The sequence below is a fragment of the Macaca nemestrina genome, chromosome 17, assembly GCF_043159975.1.
Source record: "Macaca nemestrina isolate mMacNem1 chromosome 17, mMacNem.hap1, whole genome shotgun sequence".
In the NCBI taxonomy this organism is placed as follows: Eukaryota; Metazoa; Chordata; class Mammalia; order Primates; family Cercopithecidae; genus Macaca; species Macaca nemestrina.
In genome coordinates this window covers 85,307,328-85,331,679 of record NC_092141.1, presented here as the reverse complement: position 1 = coordinate 85,331,679, position 24,352 = coordinate 85,307,328, and the positions used below count along the sequence as shown (strand labels likewise).

The window sequence follows — 24,352 nt, the reverse complement described above, 5'->3', positions numbered from 1 at the left end:
CTATAGCAGTCAGGGGACAGTTTCACTTGGACTTTTTTGTTTTCTTTTGTTTTGAGACAGAGTCTCACTCTGTCACCCAGGCTGAAGTGCCGTGGTGCAGTCTCGGCTCACTGCAACCTCCGCCTACCGGACTCAAGTGATTCTCCTGCCTCAGCCTCCCGAGTAGCTAGGATTATAGGCACGTGCCACCATGCCCGGCTAATTTTTGTAGTTTTAGTAGAGATGGGGTTTCACCATGTTGGCCGGGCTGGTCTCAAACTCCTGACCTCAAGTGATCTGCCCTCCTTGGCCTCCCAAAGTGCTGGGATTACAGGCATGAGCCACTGAGCCCTACTTTCAACTGGACTTTTGTTTTCTTGGAGGGACAAGTGCATATAATCATTGAGCACAAGTAGTATCCAGTGAACAGCAGGAAGCAACACAGGTCAGCGCCGGGAGGTAATAGACACGTGCATGTCTCAGAGCCACCTTAGGTTGGTCCTGAAAGAAAAAGCAGAAGCAACTAGGAAGGCAGCTGGACAGGGAGGCCAAGAGACAGGAGGGGAAAAAGAGGCTGGGAAGAGGCAGGAGGAAGAGGCCAAGCCCTAGCAGGGGAGCCCTGGCCGCTCATGCCCTCCTGCCATATCACCCCAGGTCTCGAGACCCCAGCACCAATTCACTTTTGCTCTGGGAAGCAAGTTTGCTTTCCTTTTCAAACTTTAAAGTGTGGTAGGGTTTTTTTTTGTTTTCTTTTTTTTTTTTTTTTTTGAGACAGTCTCACTCTGTCACCCAGATGGAGTCCAGTGGCGTGTTGTTGGCTCACTGCAACTCCATCTCCTGGGTTCAAGGAATTCTCCTGCCTCAGTCTCCCTAGTAGCTAGGATTATAGGTGCATACCACCACACCCAGCTAATTTTTGTACTTTTAGTAGAGATGGGGTTTTACCATGTTGGCCAGGCTGGTCTCGAACTCCTGACCTAAAGTGATCCTCCTGCCTCGGCCTCCCAAAGTGTTGGGATTACAGGCAAGAGCTGCTGCTCCTGGCCTTTTAATTTGTAGCTAATCTTAGATTCTACAAGTTTGCAAAAGTTATAAAAAACAAGTTTTATTTTTATTAATATATTCTTTCTTAATCCCAAATATGATAGTAAGCACCTTATGTTGTAGCGATTTGCTTTGGTTCTTTTGAGGTGCTTTTCTCTTTAGACAGCACCCATGTTCAGCTACTGTTGAGGTACCTGGCACCACCTGCAAGGCAAGGTGGGCCTCATCCTACAGGCTTTCATGAGTGGATTGGAGCAAACTGAATCCCAGGACCAGAGGATCCCATCCCTGCAGCAGCACTTACTCTTACTGTGCTACCAGCCAGGCCCCCCACTGCATCTCACTTCCCTTCCTGCACTTGGCTGGGAAAAGATCCAGGAGCCTGGGCTGACTGGCCAGGTAAAAACCAGGTAGAAGGCAGGGGCTCCTGCCTGTAATCCCAGCACTGTGGGAGGCCGAGGCTGGAGGATTGCTTGGACCCAGGAGTTCGAGACCAGCTTGGGCAACATGGCAAGATCTTATCTCTACAAAAAAGTGTTTAAAATTAGCTGGACGTGGTGGTGCATGCCTGAAGTACCAGCTACTCAGGAGGCTGAGGTGGGAGGATTGCTTGAGCCTGAGAGGTCAAGGCTGCAGTGAGCTGTGGTGGCCCCATTGCACTGCAGCCTGGGTGACAGAGCAAGACCCTGTCTCAAAAAAAAAAAAAGGAAACCAAAAAACCCCCCAAAAAACTCAAGTAGAAGAAACCCTCCCTTTCCATAAGAGCCACACGCATTCCCCCTTTCCTTGTCTCCTGGCACTGAGTCACTGTGTGTGCGAGTATGCGTGTGTGTGTGAGTGTGAGAGTGTGTGTGTGCACATGTGAGTGTGCATGGGTAGGGGCCGCTGTCATTCTCCTTTCCTGAACTCTTCTTCTAGGTAATTTTACAGCGGGTTGATGAACTAGAGAAGCTATTCAAAGATCGGGAACAATTCCTGGTAATACCAGCCAGTTCCATGGGAAGGGGCTCTCCAGGGGGCTGGCCCTCTCTCAGCGTGGCCCTCTTTCCAGGGCTTGTCCATCCAGGGCAGGCAGTGTGTGCCTTCTGCCTCTCAAGTCTCTGCCCCTGGGTTGGAGGGGAATCTGTCTCATCCCTGCCCAGTGCTCTACGGGTGCTCACATGGAACAGAGGACTGTCTTCCCGACCTTCACTGGTCACTTGAAGGGTGATGAATTCTCCTTGGGCCTGGGGCTGGGGCTGGGAAGGATCCACCCAGATCCTGTTAGACCAAGTCTGTCCCTAAAGCTTCTTGGGATTAATCGAGGGGTGTATGTGTGTGTGTCTTGTCTGTCACTGTCAGGAACTAGTCAGCCGGAAGCTGAGTTTGGTTCCTGGTGCGGAAGAAGTCACCATGGTCACCTGGGAAGAGCTGGAGCAGGCAATTACGGACGGCTGGAGAGCCTCACAAGCGGTGAACTAGTGGGGGCCAGGGCCGTGGGGTGGGGCTCCCCAGAACCTCTCACTTTGTACAGTTGCACGGGATTCTGTTCTACGGATGTTCATAATTTGCAAGTTTCATTGATATGGGTATTTTAAATGGTTTTTCCAATCTTAAGAACAAGGTAGGCTGGGCGCGGTAGCTCAAGCCTGTAATCCCAGCACTTTGGGAGGCCGAGACGGGTGGATCATGAGGTTAGGAGATCGAGACCATCCTGGCTAACACGGTGAAACCCCGTCTCTACAAAAAAATACAAAAAACTAGCTGGGCGAGGTGGCGGGCACCTGTAGTCCCAGCTACTCGGGAGGCTGAGGCAGGAGAATGGCGTGAAACCAGGAGGCGGAGCCTGCAGTGAGCTGAGATCTGGCCACTGCACTCCAGCCTGGGCGACAGAGCGAGACTCCGTCTCAAAAAAAAAAAAAAAGAACAAGATAACATTCACGTGTGAATAACATGCGTCCCTAGAAACGGACGTGCGTTAATGATTTGGCTAGCCATTAGCAAATTGCCTTCCATGGCTGCTGTTCCAATATAGACCCCCACCAGCAATGGGAGAGAGAGCTTATTCCCTGACATTCCCCCAGCCCTGTATATTGGCACCCAATTTTTTGCGCTTTGCCAACCCACTGGATCAACAGAAAGGTTGAAAAAGAATGTAGTTGCCGGGCACGGTGGCTCAAGCCTGTAATCCCAGCACTTTGGGAGGCCGAGATGGGTGGATCACGAGGTCAGGAGATCGAGACCATCCTGCCTGACACGGTGAAACCCCGTCTCTACTAAAAAATACAAAAAAACTAGCCGGGTGAGGTGGTGGGCGCCTGTAGTCCCAGCTACTCGGGAGGCTGAGGCAGGAGAATGGCGTGAACCCGGGAGGCGGAGCTTGCAGTGAGCCGAGATCACGCCACTGCACTCCAGCCTGGGCGGCAGAGCGAGACTCTGTCTCAAAAAACAAAAAAAAAGAAAAAGAAAAAGAGTGTAGTTGTTATTTGCTTTTGTAGCTTTTCTTTTTCTTTTTTTTTTTTTTTTGAGACGGAGTCTTGCTCTGTAGCCCGGGCTGGAGTGCAGTGGCCGGATCTCAGCTCACTGCAAGCTCCGCCTCCCAGGTTTATGCCATTCTCCTGCCTCAGCCTCCGGAGTAGCTGGGACTACAGGCGCCCGCCACCTCGCCCGGCTAGTTTTTTGTATTTTTAGTAGAGACGGGGTTTCACGGTGTTAGCCAGGATGGTCTCGATCTCCTGACCTCGTGATTCGCCCGTCTCGGCCTCCCAAAGTGCTGGGATTACAGGCTTGAGCCACCGCGCCCGGCCTTTTGTAGCTTTTCAAACTTTCTTTACAGTCTGTCTTGAAATGCAGGGATCTTTCTTTATTAGTGGGCCATGGTGACAGATCCTGGAAATAAAACCTCTGTAGGGGGCCCTTTGCTGGTGGCGATTTTTTTTTTTTTTTTTTTTTTTGAGACAGAGTGTTGCTCTATCGCCCAGGCTGGAGTGCAGTGGCACGATCCGGTTCACTGCAAGCTCCGCCTCCCAGGTTCATGCCATTCTCCTGCCTCAGCCTCCCAAGCAGTTGGGACTACAGGCGCCCACCACCACGCCCGGCTAATTTCTTTTTGTATTTTTAGTAGAGACGGGGTTTCACAGTATTAGCCAGGAAGGTCTCGATATCCTGACCTCGTGATCCGCCCGCCTCCGCCTCCCAAAGTATTGGGATTACAGACGTGAGCCACCGCGCCCGGCCGCTGGTGGTGACTTTTGCATAAAGGCATGCATCTGTCTGTCTTGAGACTGTACAGATGACCAAATTGTTTTCCAGTCGCCAACCTACCTTCACCTGAATAAAATCAAGCTGGATATGTTCAAATGGCCCTCAAAGATGAGGCTTAACTTCCCTTTTGGTCTTGACATCCATCCCTCCTGCTGGCTTTGGCCAAGTGGGTTATCAAAACAATCAAGTCAACTTTGAGGGCCATTTGAAAATGTAGACAGAAGCGAGGTGAAGAGTAAAGCTTTTGGTGCCACCAAATGGCCATCTTGGGGAGCGCCAAATATCTGGGGACAAAAAGACAACCTGGATCTCCAGGACGTTTCCTGATTTCAGGGCTCATTCTCAGAGGAAAGCGGCATCAGAAAGATGTTGCAAGAGGGGCGGGTCTCGATGGCTCCAGCCTGTAATCCCAGCACTTGGGAAACCGAAGCGGGCAGATCACTTGCATCCAGGAGTTCTAGCCCAGCCTGGACAACATGGTGAAACCCTGTTGATACCAAAAATACAAAAATTAGCTGGGCGTGGTGGTGCACGCCTGTAATCTCAGTTACTCGGGAGCTTGAGGCAGGAGAATCGCTTGAACCTGGGAGGCGGAGGTTGCAGTGAGCTGAGATTGCATCACTGCACTCTAGACTGGGTCACAAGAGCGAGAACTCCATCTCAGAAAAGAAAAGTAGGTAAACTGGAATGCAGTGCCTAAGGAGGAAAAAGGGGACAGTGTCCGCTTCCTGTGGCTGTTCCAACAAATGACGAGAGACTGATCTGTGTGGCTTAAATAAAACCACACAGATCTGTTATCTTACAGTTCGGGAGGACACAAGGCCAGTACCAGTTTCACTGAGCAGAAGTCAAGGTGTTGGCAGGGCTGGTTTCCTCTGGCAGCTCTAGGGGGAGAATCCATTTCCTGGTCATTTTCAGCCTCTGAGTGTGGCCGGCAGCCCCTGGTTCTGGCCACATCAGCTTCAGCCTCCTTCTTGTAAGGACCTTTGTGACTTCATCACTGCATCCACCTGGATAATCCGGGATACTCCCTTCGTCTCAAGATCCTTAACTGTACCTGCAAAGTCCCTTTTGCCACGTAAGGTAATGCTCCCAGGTTCAGGGGATGGGCATATGGATATCTTTGGGAGCTCATATTCAGCACACCATAATGACTAAAACCAAAATAATGGTTTTTCAGAACAAACACCTTAAAGTTCTAGACAAATGGACATGACAGCTACAGAGGTTGGCGGGGGGGAACGGGGTCCTAGAAAGGTCGGTACAGTTTTCATTAAGGGTATCAGATGAGACTCCTGTCATTTCTGAGGATGACAGGAATTAGAAATAATGAGTGCCCTCATTATGAGCTCAAGTGATCCACCCATCTCGGCCTCCCAAAGGGCTGGGATTACAGGCATGAGCTACCGCCCTGGCCTATCATATACTTTTGTTCAAGATTTTGGCTCATTTGTTGTAATGTTAGGGCATGTTAAAGAAAAAAAAATTATTTTTGAGACAGTCTTGCTCTGCTGCCCAGGCTGGAGTGCAGTGGCACCATAGGGGCTTACTGCAACCTCCATCTCCTGGACTCAAGTGATCCTCCCACCTCAGCCTCCTGAGTACCTGGGACTACAGGTGCATGCCACCACACCTGGCTAATATTTTGTATTTTTGAGACAGAGTCTTGCTCTGTTGCCCAGGCTGGAGTGCAGTGGCATGATCTTGGCTCACTGCAACCTCCACCTCCCGAGCTCAACTGATTCTCCTGCCTCAGCCTCCTGAATAGCTGGAATTACAGGTACCCATCACCACGCCTGGCTAATTTTTTGTATTTTTAGTAAAGATGGGGTTTCACCGTGTTGGCCAGGCTGGTCTTGAACTCCTGACCTCAGGTGATCCACCCACCTTGGCCTCCCAAACTGCTGGGATTACAGGTGTGAGCAACTATGCCCAGCCATATTTTGTAGAGAGTTTTCGCTATGTTGCCCAGGCTGGTCTCAAACTCCTGGCCTCGAGCAGTCTGACAGCCTTGGCTTCCCACAGTGCTGGGATTGAGCCACTGCACCCAGTCTCAGTCCTGGCCCTCCACTCATGATGCAGGCACACCGCACAGTTTCCATAAAGTCACCACTGTCTGCCAAAACCCATAACTGCCTTTAACACCCAGTTTCAAAATCCTTATTTTACGTTTCTGCTAAAGGACTCCACCAACCATGCAGGCAGGTCAAATTGGTCTCAGGTCAAATTGGTCTCAGGTGTGCTGTATGTGCTTAACTGGGGCTAGTGGCACTCCCCCACTGCTTTCATCCTGGTCTGTGCGAGGGCTGAACTGGCCACTACCAGAGCTTGTTCTCTTGCTTCTCAACAATCTTTTAATATTTATAGTTATCCTCAATTGCTTTTGGAGTTGTTCATAATTATGAGCAATAATCAAACGCAGATGCTTTCTTACCTCCGGAGAAGTAAAAATGTTTGAAGGTGTTTATGCTTATGTGTGAGCCTCAAGGTGTCTGCTGCCTGGACCCCGAGAAGATGTACTGCTCAGTAAAAACAGTATGATAGTGGCATGTGCAAAAAAGCTTTGGCTTGAAAAAAGTGAAAGTAGAGGCCACTTTTTTCTAGTCCATTCCTTTTGTGTTCAGGGTCCTCTTGCAATATCGTTTAGTTTTGTTTTTTGAGACAGTGTCTTGCTTTGTTGCCCAGGCTAGAGTGCAGTGGCTCAATCTTGGCTCACTGCAACGTTCACCTCCTGGGTTCAAACGATTCTCCTGCCTCAGTCTCCCGAGTAGCTGAGATTACAGGCGCCCGCCACTACGCCTGGCTAATTTTTGTATTTTTAGTAGGGACAGGGTTTCTCCATGTTGTCCAGGCTGGGCTCGATCTCCTGACCTCAGGTGATCCGCCCGCCTCGGCTTCCCAAAGAGGTTGCCCAGCCCCACTTGCAACATCTTTCTGATGCCGCTTTCCTCTGAGAATGAGCCCTGAAATCAGGAAACGTCCTGGAGATCCAGGTTGTCTTTTGTACCCAGATATTTGGCGCTCCTCAAGATGGCCACTTGGTGGCGCCAAAAGCTTTACTCCTCACCTCGCTTCTGTCTACATTTTCAAATGGCCCTCAAAGTTGACTTGATTGTTTTGATAACCCACTTGGCCAAAGCCAGCAGGAGGGATGTCAAGACCAAAAGGGAAGTTAAGCCTCATCTTTGAGGGCCATTTGAACATATCCAGCTTGATTTTATTCAGGTGAAGGTAGGTTGGGGATCGGAAAACAATTTGGTCTTCCGTACCAGACAGACAGATGCATGCCTGTGTGCCAACGTTGCCACCAGCAAAGGGCCCCCTACAGAGGTTTTATTTCCAGAGTCTGTCACCATGGCCCACTCATAAGGAAAGATCCCTGCATTTCAGGACAGACTGTAAAGAAAGTTTGAAAAGCTACAAAAGCAAATAAAAACTACACTCAGGGCCGGGGGGAGTGGCTCACACCTATAATTCCAGCACTTTGGGAGGCCGAGGCAAGGGATCACTTGAGGTCAGGAGTTTGAGACTAACCTGACCAATATGATGAAGCCCCATCTCTACTAAAAATACAAAAATTACCTGGGCGTGGTGGCACGTGCCTGTAATCCCAGGTACTCGGGAGGCTGAGGCAGGAGAATCACTTGAATCCAGGAGGCAGAGGTTGCAGTAAGCCGAGACCGTGCCACTGAACTCCGGCCTGGGCAACAGAGGGAGACTGTCTTAAAAAAAAAAAAAAAAAAAAAGACCAAGAAGTCGGGCATGGTTGCTCATGCCTTTAATCCTAGTGCTTTGGGAGGTCAAGGTGGGAGAAGTGCTTGAGGCCAGGAGTTTGAGACCAGCCTGGGCAACATATTGAGACCCCATCTGTACAAAAAAAATTTTTTTTTTTTTTTGAGATGGAGTCTGGCTCTGTCGCCCAGGCTGGAGTGCGGTGGCCGGATCTCAGCTCACTGCAAGCTCCACCTCCCAGGTTTATGCCATTCTCCTGCCTCAGCCTCCCGAGTAGCTGGGACTACAGGCGCCCGCCACCTCGCCCGGCTAGTTTTTTGTATTTTTTAGTAGAGACGGGGTTTCACCGTGTTAGCCAGGATGGTCTCGATCTCCTGACCTCGTGATCCGCCTGTCTCGGCCTCCCAAAGTGCTGGGATTACAGGCTTGAGCCACTGCGTCCGGCCTACAAAAAATTTTTAAAAGGCCAGTTGCGTGGCCAGGTGCAGTGGCTCACGCCTGTAATCCCAGCACATTGGGAGGCCGAGGTGGGCAGATCACGAGGTCAGGAGATCGAGATCATCCTGGCTAAGACGTGAAACCCTATCTCTACTAAAAATAAAAAATTAGCTGGGCGTGGTGGCAGGTGCCTGTAGTCCCCAGCTACTTGGGAAGCTGAGGCAGGAGAAAGGTGTGAACCCGGGAGGCGGAGCTTTCAGTGAGTCAAGATCACGCCACTGCACTCCAGCCTGGGCGACAGAGTGAGACTCCGTCTCAAAAAAAAAAAAAAAAAAAAAAAAAAAAAAAAAAATTAGCCAGAAGGCCAGGCAGCGTGGCTCATGCCTGTAATCCCAGCACTTTGGAAGGCCGAGGTGGATGGATCACCTGAAGTCAGGAGTTCAAGACCAGCCTGGCCTACGTGGTGAAACCCTATTGCTACTAAGAACTCAAAAAATTAGCCAGGCATGGTGGTGCGTGCCTGTGATCCCAACTACTCAGGAGGCTGAGGCACTTGAACCTTGGGGGCGGAGGTTTCCATGAGCTGAGACTGTGCCACTGCACTCCAGCCTGGGCGACAGAGCAAGACTCTATCTCAAAAAAAAAAAAAAAAAAAAAAAAAAAAAGTGAGACTCCCAAGTAGTCCTAGCTACTTGGGAGGCTGAAGGGTGAGGCTTGCTTGAGCCCAGGAGTTAAAGGTTGCAGTGAGCTGTGATTGTGCCGCTGCACTCCAGACTGAGTGACAGCGAGACCCTGTGTCTAAAGTGTGTGCTTGTGTGTGTGGAGCCATAATAACTGTTTTTGTTTTTGTTTTTGAGACTGAGTCTGGCTCTGTCGCCCAGGCTGGAGTGCAGTGGCCGGATCTCAGCTCACTGCAAGCTCCGCCTCCCGGGTTTATGCCATTCTCCTGCCTCAGCCCCCCGAGTAGCTGGGACCACAGGCGCCCGCCACTTCGCCCGGCTAGTTTTTTGTATTTTTTAGTAGAGACGGGGTTTCACCGTGTTAGCCAGGATGGTCTCGATCTCCTGACCTCGTGATCCGCCCGTCTCGGCCTCCCAAAGTGCTGGGATTACAGGCTTGAGCCACTGCGCCCGGCCCAATAACTGTTTTAATAGCCATCTATGCTAATTCTAACACAGATGCCAGTGCTGAGTTGGTCTCAATTGGTTGAGTTATCTCCTCATTATGGGTCATATCTTCCTGCCTCTTTGTATGCCTGGCAATCTTTGATTGGGTGCCAGCCATTGTGACTTTTCCTTTCCTGCATCGGATGTTAGCTATTTTTGTATTTTTTTTTTCTTTTGAGATGGAGTCTTGCTCTGTCCCCCAGGCTGGAGCGCAGTGGCATAATCTCGGCTCACTACAAACTCCGCCTCCCGGGTTCAAGCGATTCTCCTACCTCAGCCTCCTGAGTATCTGGGATTACAGGTGTGCGCCACCATACCTGGCTAATCTTTGTATTTTTAGTAGAGACCCCTGTCTCTTTCACCATGTTGGCCAGGCTGGTCCCGAACTCCTACACTCAGGTGATCCGCCCACGTTGGTCTCCCAAAGTGTTGAGATTACAGGTGTGAGCCACATTTTCTTGAGCCTTTTTCCCCAAGTACACAGCTACTTAAAAACAGTTTGATTGTTTCAGGCCTTGCTTTTATGATTTTATGATTTGTTAGGTGGGCCCTTAGGTGTGTTCAGTCTAGGGCTGATTATTCTCCACTTCTGAGGCAACACTTTTCCGAGTACACTCTGCTCTGTGCTACTTGAATGATGAGTTTTGCCAAACTGGTTGATAAAAACAGGCGCTATTCCCAGCCCATGGCAGTCGGGGCACTGCTTCTTCAAGCCCTGCAGATGGTTCTTTCCCCAATCTTGGGACATCTTCCCACATGCATGTGCCCATCAAATGTGTGCCAATCACTCGGAGGGGAACCTCCACAGACCTCTGGAGTGGGCTTTCTGTCATCTCCCTTCTTTCTGATTAATTTTTCTTTTTGAGACAGAGCCATGCTCTGTCACCCAGGCTGGAGTGCAGCGGCATGATCTCAGCTCACTGCAACCTCCACCTCCTGGGTTTAAGTGATTCTCCTGCCTCAGCCTCCCAAGTAGCTGCGACTACAGGCATGTGCGACCATGCCTGGCTAATTTTTGTATTTTTAGTAGAGATAGGGTTTTGCCTTGTTGGCCAGGCTGGTCTCAAACTCCTAACCTCAGGTGATCCACCTGCCTCAGCCTCCCAAAGTTCTGGGATTACAGGCATGAGCCACCACGCCTGGGTAACTCGTTTCTTTCTGGTACTCTATCCTGTGACCTTCAGTTGCCTGAATCTCCCTGAATGCTCAGTTCTGTCTCCTCAACTCAGAGAGTCTGCTGGGCTCCACCTCAATTCCCCCTCCCTGCACTGCAGTCTGGAAGCGCCAGCGAGGCAGAAAGCCGGGGTGATGCAGGGTTCCCAGTTTTCTTTTTTTTTTTTTTTTTTTTTTTTGAGATGGAGTCTCACGCTGTTGCCCAGGCTGGAGTGCAGTGGCGCGATCTCGGCTCACTGCAAGCTCCGCCTCCCGGGTTCCCGCCATTCTCCTGCCTCAGCCTCCTGAGTAGCTGGGACTACAGGCGCCCGCCACCACGCCCGGCTAATTTTTTGTATTTTTAGTAGAGACGGGGTTTCACTGTGGTCTCGATCTCCTGACCTTGTGATCCGCCCGCCTCGGCCTCCCAAAGTGCTGGGATTACAGGCTTGAGCCACCGCGCCCGGCCTGGGTTCCCAGTTTTCATGTCTCCACCTCTTGGGGATTACTGTCCTTCATAACTTGATATCCGGTATCTAGGAAACCACTGTTTCACAGCTGTTGTTGGGGTTTTTTTGGTTTTTGTTTTTGTGTTTTTGAGACAGAGTCTCGCTCTGTCACCCAGGCTGGAGTACAGTGGCGCTATCTTGGCTCGCTGCAACCTCCGCCTCCCGGGTTCAAGCAGTTCTTCTGCCTTAGCCTCCTAAGTAGCTGGGATTACATGCATGTGCTGCTACACCCAGCTAGTTTTTATATTATTAGTAGAGATGGGGCTTCACCATGTTGGTCAGGCTGGTCTTGAACTCCTGACCTCGTGATCCACCCACATCGGCCTCCCAAAGTGCTGGGATTACAGGCGTGAGCCACTGCACCCAGCCTCAGTTTTGTTTTTTCTTGTTACGGACAGGAGGGTAAATCCAGCCCCTGTTACTTCATCTTGGCTGGAAACGGAAGTGGTTCATTCTTTTCATGGATTAATAGCATCTACTGTATTGGTGACCAGAAATATCTCAGTCCCTTATTGATGATATAGCTTATCAACGATGCTGTAGACCCCATCATTGTATGTAAAGCTTGGCATCCTTTGGTGAGGATTCAGAGAAAATTCCTATCTGTGGAGTTTCTGGGTCCATCAGTTTGCATGTTTACATTTTATTTATTTATTTATTTATTTTTGAGATGGTGTCTTGCTGTGTTGCACGGGCTGGAGTGCAGTGGCATGATCTCGGCTCACTGCACCCTCTGCCTTTTGGGTTCAAGGGATTCTCCTGAGTAGCTGGGATTACAGGTGTGCAGTACCAAGCCTGGCTAATATTTTTGTATTTTCAGTAGAGACCAGGTTTCACCATGTTGGTCAGGCTGGTCTCGAACTCCTGATCTCAAGTGATCCACCCGCCTCGGCCTCCTGTCAGTGTGTTTCTTTATGTCAAGCTTAGCTTTTAGGACCAGAGGGCTTTTTTCTCCAGGGTCCCTAAATCATCCTAGTCAGAACTTCCAGATTTCCTTTCTTCCCGCTCTGATAGTGAATATTTTGACTGTTATTGATTTCCTTCTTCCTCTCCAACCAGGGCTCAGAAACAGTTATGGGATTTTCTAAGCGCAGAGGGTTCACTTCCTTAACATCACCTGATGGGACTCTAAGCGGAGCCTCTACCAAGCAACCAAGTATTGACCAGGCTCTGGATTCTGCCGGTGGTCTTGGCCCGGATCAGACTGCATCAGGATCTGGTGGCGCAGCACACCCCTCTGAGGGGGTTATCAGTAGGGAACAAAGCAGGGGCCCCTCTGGCACTGGTAGACAGCAGCAGCCGAGGGCCCGTGATGAAGCTGGCATGCCACGACTCCATCAGTCTTCTGTACTGCAATTCAAACCAGACTCAGATCGTCGCAGGAGTAGAGAGAAGCTTACCTCGACACTTCCAAGAAGAGATGAACGAGATGCACGTCCTGGTCCAGTTCAACAGGACTTAACCTCAGCCAGGGAGCAGCCCAGTAGGGTGCCTGCTAGCCAGAGTCAGGTCCATCTAAGGTCAGATCGCCGTGGGTTCGAACCAACTGGCATGGATCACCCGGGATTAGTGCATGCTGGCACTTACCTACATGGTGTGGTACCCCTCAGCATGGGTCAGCTTCGTGTGCCACCACCTGAAATGGATGATCAGGAATGGGGACGACTTGTCATGGATGAGCAACGTATGTTGCCACCATCAGTACCTGGCAGAGACCAGCAAGGATTGGAACTACCTAGCACAGACCAACATGGTCTGGTTTCAGTCGGTGCATATCAGCATGGTATGGTACTTCCTGGCATAGACCAACGCAGTATGGAACCACTTGGCATGGATCAGCGTGGATTTATAATATCAGGCATGGGTCAGCAAGGACTGGTAGCCCCTGGAGTGGACCAGCAAGGATTGATATTGCCTGTCATAGATCAACATGGACTGATTCTACCTTTTACAGACCAGCATGGTTTGGTATCACCTGGTATGATGCCAATTAGTGCAGATCAGCAAGGTTTTGTGCAGCCCAGTTTGGAAGCAACTGGCTTCATACAACCTGGCACAGAACAGCATGATTTGATCCAGTCTGGCAGATTTCAGCATGCTGTGGTGCAGCCTGGTGCATATCAGCCTGGCTTGGTCCAACCTGGTGCAGATCAGCGTGGTTTGGTCCGGCCTGGAATGGATCAGTCTGGTTTGGCCCAACCTGGTAGAGATCAGCATGGTTTGGTCCAATCTGGCACAGGTCAGGGTGGCTTGGTACAGCCTGGTGTAGATCAGCTTGGCATGGTCCAACCTGGTGCAGATCTGCATGGTTTGGTCCAGCCTGGAATGGATCAGTCTGGTTTGGCCCAACCTGGTAGAGATCAGCATGGTTTGGTCCAATCTGGCACAGGTCAGGGTGGCTTGGTACAGCCTGGTGTAGATCAGCCTGGCATGGTCCAACCTGGTGCAGATCAGCATGGTTTGGTGCAGATTGGTGCATATCAACCTGGTTTGGTACAGCCTGGCATGGATCAGCATGGTTTAATACAATCTGGTGCATTTCCCAGTGGCTGGATACAGCCTGATGTGTATCTACCTGGACTGGTACAGCCTGGTACATATCCACATGGTTTGGTACAGCCTGGTGCAGATCCACGTAGTTTGGTCCAACCTGGTATAGATCAACGTGGTTTGGTTCAGCTAGGAGCTGACCAATATGGTTTTGTGCAGCCTGGCATAGATCAGCTTGGTTTGGTGCAACGTGGTGCAGATCAGCAAGGTTTAGTCCAGTCTGGTGCAGTTCAGTATGGTGTGGTCCAACCTGGAATGGATCAGCATGGTTTGGCACAACCTGGTGCACTTCAGAGTAGTTTGGGGCAACCTGGTGCAGTTCAGCACGGTTTCGTCCAACCTGGAGTGGATCAGCGTGGTTTGGTACAACCTGATTCACTTCAGCGTGTCTTGGTACAACCTGGTGCAGTTCAGCCTGGTCTGGTCCAACCTGGAGTGGATCAGCATGGTTTGGTACAATCTGGTGCAGTTCAGCCTGGTCTGGTCCAACCTGGAGTGGATCAGCGTGGTTTGGTACAACCTGGTGCAGATCAGCGTGGTCTGGTCCAACCTGGAGTGGATCAGCGTGGTTTGGTACAACCTGGTGCAGATCAGCGTGGTCTGGTCCAACCTGGAGTGGATCAGCGTGGTTTGGTACAACCTGGTGCAGTTCAGCCTGGTCTCGTCCAACCTGGAGTGGATCAGCGTGGTTTGGTACAACCTGGTGCAGTTCAGCCTGGTCTGGTCCAACCTGGAGTGGATCAGCGTGGTTTGGTACAACCTGGTGCAGTTCAGCCTGGTCTGGTCCAACCTGGAGTGGATCAGCATGGTTTGGTGCAACCTGATTCACTTCAGCGTGCCTTGGTAAAACCTGGTGCAGTTCAGCCTGGTCTGGTCCAACCTGGAGTGGATCAGCATGGTTTGGTACAACCTGGTGCAGATCAGCCTGGTCTGGTCCAACCTGGAGTGGATCAGCGTGGTTTGGTACAACCTGGTGCAGATCAGAGTGGTTTGGCACAAGTTGGTGCAGTTCAGCATAGTTTGGTGCAACCTGGTGCGGATCAGCGTGGTTTGGGCCAACCTGGTACGGATGAGCGTGGTTTGGGCCAACCTGGTACGGATGAGCGTGGTTTGGTCCAACCTGGTGCGGATCAGCGTGGTTTGGGCCAACCCGGAGCGGATCAGCGTGGTTTGGGCCAACCTGGTATGGATGAGCATGGTTTGGTCCAACCTGGTGAAGTTCAGCGTGGTTTGGTCCAACCTGGAGTGGATCAGCGTGGTTTGGTCCAACCTGGTGAAGTTCAGCGTGGTTTGGTGCAACCTGGTGCGGATCAGCGTAGTTTGGTCCAACCTGGAGTGGATCAGCGTGGTTTGGTGCAACCTGGTGAAGTTCAGCGTGGTTTGGTCCAACCTGGAGTGGATCAGCGTGGTTTGGTCCAACCTGGTGAAGTTCAGCGTGGTTTGGTCCAACCTGGAGTGGATCAGCGTGGTTTGGTCCAACCTGGTGAAGTTCAGCGTGGCTTGGTCCAACCTGGAGTGGATCAGCGTGGTTTGGTGCAACCTGGTGAAGTTCAGCATGGTTTGGTGCAACCTGGTGCGGATCAGCGTGGTTTGGTCCAACCTGGAGTGGATCAGCGTGGTTTGGTGCAACCTGGTGAAGTTCAGCGTGGCTTGGTCCAACCTGGAGTGGATCAGCGTGGTTTGGTCCAACCTGGTGAAGTTCAGCGTGGTTTGGTCCAACCTGGTGCAGTTCAATATACTTTGATGCAACCTGGTGCAGTTCAGCGTAGTTTGGTGCAACCCGGTGCAGTTCAGCATGGTTTGGTCCAACCTGGAGTGGATCAGCGTGGTTTGGTCCCACCTGGTGCAGTTCAGCATGGTTTGGTCCAACCCGGAGTGGATCAGCGTGGTTTGGTCCCACCTGGTGCAGTTCAGCGTGGTTTGGTCCAACCCGGAGTGGATCAGCGTGGTTTGGTCCCATCTGGTGCAGTTCAGCGTGGTTTGGTCCAACCTGGAGTGGATCAGCGTGGTTTGGTCCAACCCGGAGTGGATCAGCGTGGTTTGGTCCAACCCGGAGTGGATCAGCGTGGTTTGGTCCAACCCGGAGTGGATCAGCGTGGCTTGGTCCAACCTGGTGCAGGTCAGCCTGGTTTGGTCCAGCCTGGTGCAGATCAACTTGGTATGGTGCAGCCTGGAATAGATCAGCAAGGTTTGGTGCAATCTCAGGCAGATCCACGTGGCTTGGTACAACCTGGTGCCTATCCTCTTGGTTTCGTCCAACCTGGTGTATATTTGCATGATTTGTCTCAACCTGGGACATATCCACATGGTTTGGTGCAGCCTGGAATGGAGCGGTATGGTTTGAGACAATCTGGTACATATCAGCCAGGCTTGACAGCACCAGGCACAAAGCTTCGTGGCTCTTCAACATTCCAGGCAGATTCTACAGGTTTTATATCAGCACGTCCATATCAACATGGTATGGTACCTCCTGGCAGAGAACAATATGGCCAGATGTCACCACTTCTAGCCAGTCAAGGTTTGGCATCACCTGGTATAGACCAAAGGAGTTTGGTACCACCAGAAACTTATCAGCAAGGTTTGATGCATCCTGGCACAGACCAGCATGGCCCAATACCATTGAGTACAGGTTTGGGATCTACACACCCAGATCAACAGCATTTGGCATCACTTGACCCAGGTAAGCATGAGCAGGTACATCCAGATGCAGCTCAGCACGGCTGTGCTTTCTCTCTCTCTCTCAGTCCTGATTCAATGTGTCCTGATTATGGTGGCCCAGGTTACCTCAGTGCTGATCAGCATGGCCAGGAAGGTTTGGATCCAAATAGAACACGAGCCTCGGACCAACCTGGAATTCCTGCCCAGAAGGCCCCAGGCCAAGATGTCACCCTTTTCAGGAGTCCAGACTCCCTCCACCGAGTCTCATCAGAAAAGAGCGAAGTCTCAAGTGAAGTCCTGAGTGAGCGACGCGATTCACTGTGTAGAATGAGTTCTAGTTTCCCCACGGCAGTGGAGACATTTCGTCTGCTGGGAGAGCTCAGTGGCCTCTATATGGGGCTGAAGGAGAGTATGAAGGATCTGGATGAGGAGCAGGCCGGCCAAACCGACATGGAGAAGATCCAGTTCCTGCTGGCACAGATGGGTGGGTGCTGCTTGCCGAGAGAGGAGAAACCACTATCTCTGTTCTCAGCTGGTTTCATCCTTTTCTTTCCCTGGTCTCAACTCCTGGCTGCTACACGTCTCCCTGAGTCTCTGAAAACAGCATGTCATTCAGAGCATGTCCCACAGCCTCCAGAGTCCAAAAAAATGGGTGGGCAAAGGAGAGAACTAAGCCCCAGGAGAGGAGTGGAATGGGTTCTTGTGGCTTTGTCAGGTTCTCTGCACAGCAGCTGGGGAAAGTGTCTGGTTATAGAAAGCAGTAGCATTCGGAGGTGGGCAGGAGAGAATGTTGAAGAATTAAACTTAACATTTTGACTGGGAGCAATGGCTCACACCTGTAATCCCAGCACCTTGGGAAGCAGAGCCGGATGGATAGCTTGAGGCCAAGAGTTCAAGACCAGCCTGGGCAACATGGCAAAATCCCATCTCTTAAAAAAAAAAAAAAAAAAAAAAAGGGCCGGGCGCGGTGGCTCAAGCCTGTAATCCCAGCACTTTGGGAGGCCGAGACGGACGGATCACGAGGTCAGGAGATCGAGACCATCCTGGCTAACACGGTGAAACCCTGTCTCTACTAAAAATTACAAAAAACTAGCCGGGTGGCCAGGCGCGGTCGAGACGGGCGGATCACGAGGTCAGGTGATCGAGACCATCCTGGCTAACACGGTGAAACTAAAAAATACAAAAAACTAGCCGGGCGAGGTGGCGGGCGCCTGTAGTCCCAGCTACTCGGGAGGCTGAGGCAGGAGAATGGCGTGAACCCGGGAGGCGGAGCTTGCAGTGAGCTGAGATCCGGCCACTGCACTCCAGCCCGGGCAGCAGAGCGAGACTCCGTCTCAAAAAAAAAAAAAAAAAAAACTAGCCGGGCGAGGTGGCGGGCGCCTGTAGTCCCAGCTACTTGGGAGGCTGAGGCAGGAGAATGGCGTAAACCCAGGAGGCGGAGCTTGCAGTGAGCTGAGATCCGGCCACTGCGCTCCAGCCTGGGCGACAGAGTGAGACTCCGTCTCAAAAAAAAAAAAAAAAAAAAAAAATAGCCAGGCGTGGTAGCACACACCTGTAGTCCCAGCTACTCGGGAAGCTGAGGTGGGAAGATTGTTTGAGCCAGGGAGGCAGAGGTTGCAGTGAACTGTGATTGCATCACTGCACTCCAGCCTGGGTGACAGAGCAAGACCCAGTCTCAAATAAAAACTTAACATTTGCCTGTTCCCAACTCCAAGCCCAGAGAGTAATTAAGATTGTTTGCAGTGGGTGGAATTCGTGAGTCAGTTGTCCCAGAGCCCTTTAGGATGTCAGGCATTAGGTGGATGTTTCATGGGCTAAGGACGGCTCTCTCTCCCTTCTTCCCACCCCACTTTCTCAGTCACCAGGAGACACAGGATACAGTGATAGGCCCTGCTGTCCTCTAGGGTAGCTTCAGTGTTGCAGGGGGTGGAAATGGAGATTGGGAGCCCACTAGAAATCTAACCCCTCTGATCATAAGGCCTCTGCTTTCCATAGTCAAAAGGACCGTACCTTCTGAACTGCAGGAGCAACTGAAGACCATAAAGACACTAGCCAAAGAAGTTCGGCAGGAAAAAGTAAAAGTAAGGAAGAGTCAACCCACTTTTTTTTTTTTTTTTTTTTTGAGACGGATTTGCCCTCTTGTCGCCCTGGCTGGAGTGCAGTGGCACCATCTTGGCGCACCGCAACCTCCACCTCCCGGGTTCAAGCGATTCTCATGCCTCAGCCTCCCGAGTAGCTGGGATTACAGGCATGTGCCACCATGCCCAGCTAATTTTGTATTATTTGTATTATTAGTAGAGATGGGGTTTCTCCATGTTGGTCAGGCTGGTCTTGAACTCCCGACCTCAGATGATCCGCCCACCTTGGCCTCCCAAAGTGCTGGGATTACAGGCGTGAGCCGCTGCGCCCAGCCCCCACTTTGTCTTTTAATGCTAATAATAGCACTTTCCATTTGTATTTTATGGATTAAATAGTCCTTTCTCTTACATTATTATCTAATTGGATCTTTGCAATCCTATCAGATAGGAAATGCACCTTGGGTATCATCATGCTCATTTCCTGGATCTAAAACCTGATGCTCAGGCTGGGCGCAGTGGCTCATGCCTATAATCCCAGCACTTTGGGAGGCCAAGGCAGGAGGATCACTTGAGCCCAGGAGCTCGAGACCAGCCTGGGCAACACAGCAAGGCCTTATCTCTACAAAAAATTTAAAAATTAGCCAGACATGGTGGTACATGCCTGTAGTCTCAGCTACTTGGGAGGCTGAGGCAGGAGGATCACTTGAGCCTGAGTTTGAGGCTGCAGTAAGCTATGATCACGCCACAGCACTCTAGGCTGAGTGAGAGGGCAAGACCCTGTCTCTAAAAAAAAATTTTTTTTAAACTGATGCTCAAAGCTATTATGATTCAGCTGAGCCAAATAATGATGGCTTTGCTCTTTTCATTATCTGTCGCAGCCTTGGAATCCAGTTTGTGAGATTTTCTGGGGCCACAGGTCATTGCAAGGGACTGCCAGATCCCTTCAGACATTCTCCTTTTTTTTTTTTTTTTGAGACGGAGTCTCGCTCTGTCGCCCAGGCTGGAGTGCAGTGGCCAGATCTCAGCTCACTGCAAGCTCCGCCTCCCGGGTTTACGCCATTCTCCTGCCTCAGCCTCCCGAGTAGCTGGGACTACAGGCGCCCGCCACCTCGCCCGGCTAGTTTTTTTTTTTGTATTTTTAGTAGAGACGGGGTTTCACCATGTTAGCCAGGATGGTCTCGATCTCCTGACCTTGTGATCCGCCCGTCTCAGCCTCCCAAAGTGCTGGGATTACAGGCTTGAGCCACCGCGCCCGGCCTTTTTTTTTTTTTTTTAATTGAGACAGAGTCTTGCCCTGTTGCCCAGGCTAGAGTGCAGTGATGTGATCTCGGCTCACTGCAACCTCTGCCCTCTGGGTTCAAGCTATTCTCGTGCCTCAGCCTCCCAGTTAGCTGGGATTACAGGCATATATGTTCATGCCCAGCTAATTTTTGTATTTTTAGTAGAGACAGGTTTCACCATGTTGGTCAGGCTTGTCTGGAACTCCTGACCTCATGTGATCCTCCCACCTCAGCCTCCCAAAGTGCTGGGATTACAGGTGTGACCCACCACGCCCGGCCCAGTCATTCTTTTTTTTTTTTTTTTCTTGCTCTGTCGCCCAGACTGGAGTTCGGTGGTGCAATCTCAGCTCACCGCAAGCTCCGCCTCCTGGGTTCATGCCATTCTCCTGCCTCAGCCTCCCGAGCAGCTGGGACTACAGGCGCCCACCACCATATCCGGCTAATTTTTTGTATTTTTAGTAGAGACGGGGTTTCACCGTGTTAGCCAGGATGGTCTCGATCTCCTGACCTCATGATCTGCCCGCCTTGGCCTCCCAAAGTGCTGGGATTACAGGTGTGAGCCACTGCACCCCGCCTTTTTTTTTTTTTTTAAGACTGATTCTTGCTCTATTGCCCAGGCTGGAGTGCAGTGTCACAATCTCACCTCACTGCAACCTCTGCCTCCTGGATTCAAATGATTCTCGTGTCTCAGCCTCCTGAGTAGCTGGTATTACAGGCGCCAGCTACCACGCCTGGCTAATTTTTGTATTTTTTAGTAGAGACGGGTTTCCCCTTGTTGGCAAGGCTGGTCTCGAACTCCTGACCTCAGGTGATCTGCCCACCTCAGCCTCTCAAAGTGCTGGGATTACAGGCGTGAGCCATCGTGCCTGGCCCAGTCATCCTCTTAATGCCAGCTTTCTACATCCATGGGATGGATGAATGGGCGGATGGATGTTCACAAGGGCTCCTGGCTTTTGTCGGAGAGGGTTAGGTTAGTAGAGGGAATGGGGAGGGCTGGCATGAGCTGCAAGGGCACACTTGGGAAGTGGGAGCTCAGGCCTGCCTGACCCTCCTCATTCACTGGGTTTGTAGGTGGAAAGGCTGCAAAGGATCCTGGAGGGGGAAGGGACTCAAGAAGCAGGGAAGGAACTGAAAGCTGGAGAGCTGAGATTACAGCTGGGTGTCCTCAGGTAACATACCCCAGCTAAGAGCAGCTGGTCCCCTGAAATCGTGAGTCTCAGCCAAGGAGATGATGGTGGCCAGTGGCTCCCTCCTGCCCCTGAATGGACCACTGTCTTTGGCCTGGATTGTGTCTGCTCTTCAGATTGTCCATGTCTAGTTCAAGGAACTGGTAGAAGCTCCCCAGGTTTTCAAAACAACTCAGGACCAGGTCTTGGAAAAGCAAAAATAAGCTTCTCAGACTCTGTCCCCAGTCGGAGGCTGAAGGAGACCACTTCTGATGACCCCTCTGAGCTCTCTCTTTGCAGTGCCCAGTCCCACCGCCCAGAAGCCTCCCAGGGCAGAGGCAGAGCCCCAGACTCCCTAGACAAAATCCAGGGGAGTGGAGTGGAGGGGGAGTGGGGTGGAGGGCGAGAGACCTCCAGCTGTATCTGCATCCCCCTGCGTCCCTGATGGTCCAGGCTCTGCATGGGTGGGCTCGGGTCTCTGGCCTGACTGTGGAGTCTGGCAGTCTCTTGTCGTGCACCACAGAGTCACCGTGGCTGACATTGAGAAGGAGCTGGCCGAGTTGAGGGAGAGCCAAGACAGGGGGAAGGCTGCCATGGAAAATTCTGTCTCCGAAGCCTCCCTTTACCTTCAGGACCAGGTAAGGATTCCCCACTCTTCAGCTCCAGGGACCAAGGGCCCTTCTCAGAGCTGGTTTGTCCCTGCCCTCCCACCTCTCATCAAAAACCAGGTCCCTCCCGTCCCCTGCGTGTGTGTGTGGTGTCTGTGTGTGTGTGTGTGTGTGTCTGTGTGTGTGTGTATGTCTGTGTGTGGTGTGTGTGTCTCTGTGTGTGTATGTATGTGTGGTGTGTGTGTGTGTGTGTGTGTGGTGTGTGTGTCTGTGTGTGTGGTGTGTATGTGTGGTGTGTGTGTGTCTCTGTGTGTGTGTGTATGTATGTGTGGTGTGTGTATGTGGTGTGTGTGTGTGTGTCTCTGTGTGTGTGTGGTGTGTGTGTGTGGTGTGTGTGTCTGTGTGTGTGTGTGTGTCTGTGTGTGTGGTGTGTGTGTCTCTGTGTGTGTGTGTATGTATGTGTGGTGTGTGTGTGTGTGTGGTGTGTGTGTCTGTGTGTGTGGTGTGTATGTGTGGTGTGTGTGTGTGTCTGTGTGTGTGGTGTGTGTGTGTGGTGTGTGGTGTGTGTGTGGTGTGTGTATTTCTGTGTGTGTGTGTATGGTGTGTGTGTGGTGTGTGTGTGTGTGGTGTGTGTGTCTGTGTGTGTGTATGTGTGGTGTGTGTGGTGTTTGTGTGTGTGTCTGTGTGTGTGTATGTGTGGTGTGTGTGGTGTGTGTGTGTGTGTGTCTGTGTGTGTGTATGTGTGGTGTGTGTGTGGTGTGTGTGTGTCTGTGTGTGTGTATGTGTGGTGTGTGTGTGGTGTGTGTGTGGTGTGTGTGTGTGTGTCTGTGTGTGTGTGTGGTGTGTGTGTCTCTGTGTGTGTATGTATGTGTGGTGTGTGTGTGTGTGTGTGGTGTGTGTGTGGTGTGTGTGTGTGTTTCTGTGTGTGTGTGTAGGTATGTGTGGTGTGTGTGTGTGGTGTGTGTGTGGTGTGTGTGTGGTGTGTGTGTGTCTTTGTGTGTGTGGTGTGTGTGTGTGGTGTGTGTGTCTCTGTGTGTGTGTGTATGTATGTGTGGTGTGTGTGTGTGGTGTGTGTGTCTCTGTGTGTGTGGTGTGTGTGTGGTGTGTGTGTCTGTGTGTGTGTATGTGTGGTGTGTGTGTCTGTGTGTGTGTATGTGTGGTGTGTGTGGTGTGTGTGTGTGTGTGTGTCTGTGTGTGTGTATGTGTGGTGTGTGTGTGGTGTGTGTGTGGTGTGTGTGTGGTGTGTGTGTGTCTGTGTGTGTGTATGTGTGGTGTGTGTGTGGTGTGTGTGTGTGTCTGTGTGTGTGTGTGGTGTGTGTCTCTGTGTGTGTGTGTATGTATGTGTGGTGTGTGTGTGTGGTGTGTGTGTGGTGTGTGTGTGGTGTGTGTGTGTCTTTGTGTGTGTGGTGTGTGTGTGTGGTGTGTGTGTCTCTGTGTGTGTGTGTATGTATGTGTGGTGTGTGTGTGTGGTGTGTGTGTGTCTGTGTGTGTGTGTGGTGTGTGTGTGGTGTGTCTGTGTGTGTGTGGTGTGTGTGTCTGTGTGTGTGTGGTGTGTGGTGTGTGTGTGGTGTGTGTGTGGTGTGTGTGTGTGTGTATGGTGTGTGTGTGGTGTGTGGGTGTGTGGTGTGTGTGTCTGTGTATGTGTGGTGTGTGTGGTGTGTGTGTGTGTGTGTCTGTGTGTGTGTGTGGTGTGTGTGTGGTGTGTGGGTGTGTGGTGTGTGTGTGGTGTGTGTGTCTGTGTGTGTGTATGTGTGGTGTGTGTGTGGTGTGTGTGTGTCTGTGTGTGTGTGGTGTGTGTGTGTCTGTGTGTGTGGTGTGTGGTGTGTGTGTGGTGTGTGTGTGTGTGTATGGTGTGTGTGTGGTGTGTGGGTGTGTGGTGTGTGTGTCTGTGTGTGTGTATGTGTGGTGTGTGTGGTGTGTGTGTGTGTGTGTCTGTGTGTATGTGTGGTGTGTGTGTGGTGTGTGTGTGTGGTGTGTGTGTGTGGTGTGTGTGTGTGGTGTGTGTGGTGTGTGTGTGTGTGTGTCTGTGTGTATGTGTGGTGTGTGTGTGGTGTGTGTGTGTCTGTGTGTGTGTGTCTGTGTGGTGTGTGTGTGGTGTGTGTGTGGTGTGTGTGTGTGGTGTGTGTGTGGTGTGTGTGTGTGTGGTGTGTGTGTGTGGTGTGTGTGTGTGGTGTGTGTGTGTGGTGTGTGTGTGTGGTGTGTATGTGTGGTGTGTGTGTGGTGTGTGTGTGTCTGTGTGTGTGTGTGTGGTGTGTGTGTGGTGTGTCTGTGTGTGTGTGTCTGTGTGGTGTGTGTGTGGTGTGTGTGTGTGTGGTGTGTGTGTGTGGTGTGTGTGTGTGGTGTGTGTGTGGTGTGTGGGTGTGTGGTGTGTGTGTGGTGTGTGTGTCTGTGTGTGTGTATGTGTGGTGTGTGTGTGGTGTGTGTGTGTCTGTGTGTGTGTGTGTATGGTGTGTGGTGTGTGTGTGTGGTGTGTGTGTGTGGTGTGTGTGTATGTGTGTGTGTATGTGTGGTGTGTGTATGGTGTGTGTGTGGTGTGTGGGTGTGTGGTGTGTGTGTCTGTGTCTGTGTGTCTGTGTGTGTGTGTGTATGCGTGTGTGTGTGTGTGGTGTGTGTGTGTGTGTGTGTGTGTATGGTGTGTGTGTGGTGTGTGGTGTGTGGTGTGTGTGTCTGTGTGTCTGTGTGTGTGTGTATGCGTGTGTGTGTGTGTGTGTGTGTGTGGTGTGTGGGCAGGGGGTGGGGGGGCCAGGGC

The 24,352-nt window shown here is 51.3% G+C and overlaps 1 protein-coding gene and 1 long non-coding RNA gene across 2 annotated transcripts in view; one reads left to right on the top strand and one right to left on the bottom strand.

Annotated features, from left to right (window-relative positions):
- The window catches only part of LOC105469378 (glutamine rich 2), a 39,939-nt gene that overhangs the window by 2,247 nt on the left and 13,340 nt on the right, over positions 1-24,352 (top strand). The window contains exons 2-8 of the mRNA XM_024788915.2: positions 1,942-2,001; positions 2,365-2,475; positions 12,323-16,493; positions 16,593-16,955; positions 18,467-18,552; positions 20,901-20,998; positions 21,519-21,633. Coding sequence (XP_024644683.2) covers positions 1,942-2,001; positions 2,365-2,475; positions 12,323-16,493; positions 16,593-16,955; positions 18,467-18,552; positions 20,901-20,998; positions 21,519-21,633 — 5,004 coding nt within the window. The remainder of the gene's footprint in view (positions 1-1,941; positions 2,002-2,364; positions 2,476-12,322; positions 16,494-16,592; positions 16,956-18,466; positions 18,553-20,900; positions 20,999-21,518; positions 21,634-24,352) is intronic.
- On the bottom strand, positions 346-5,218 carry LOC139359687 (uncharacterized). Its single transcript, XR_011616031.1, has 3 exons — positions 5,096-5,218; positions 4,570-4,753; positions 346-480 (listed from the first exon to the last, which is right to left on the bottom strand). It is a non-coding gene; the product is annotated as an uncharacterized lncRNA (long non-coding RNA).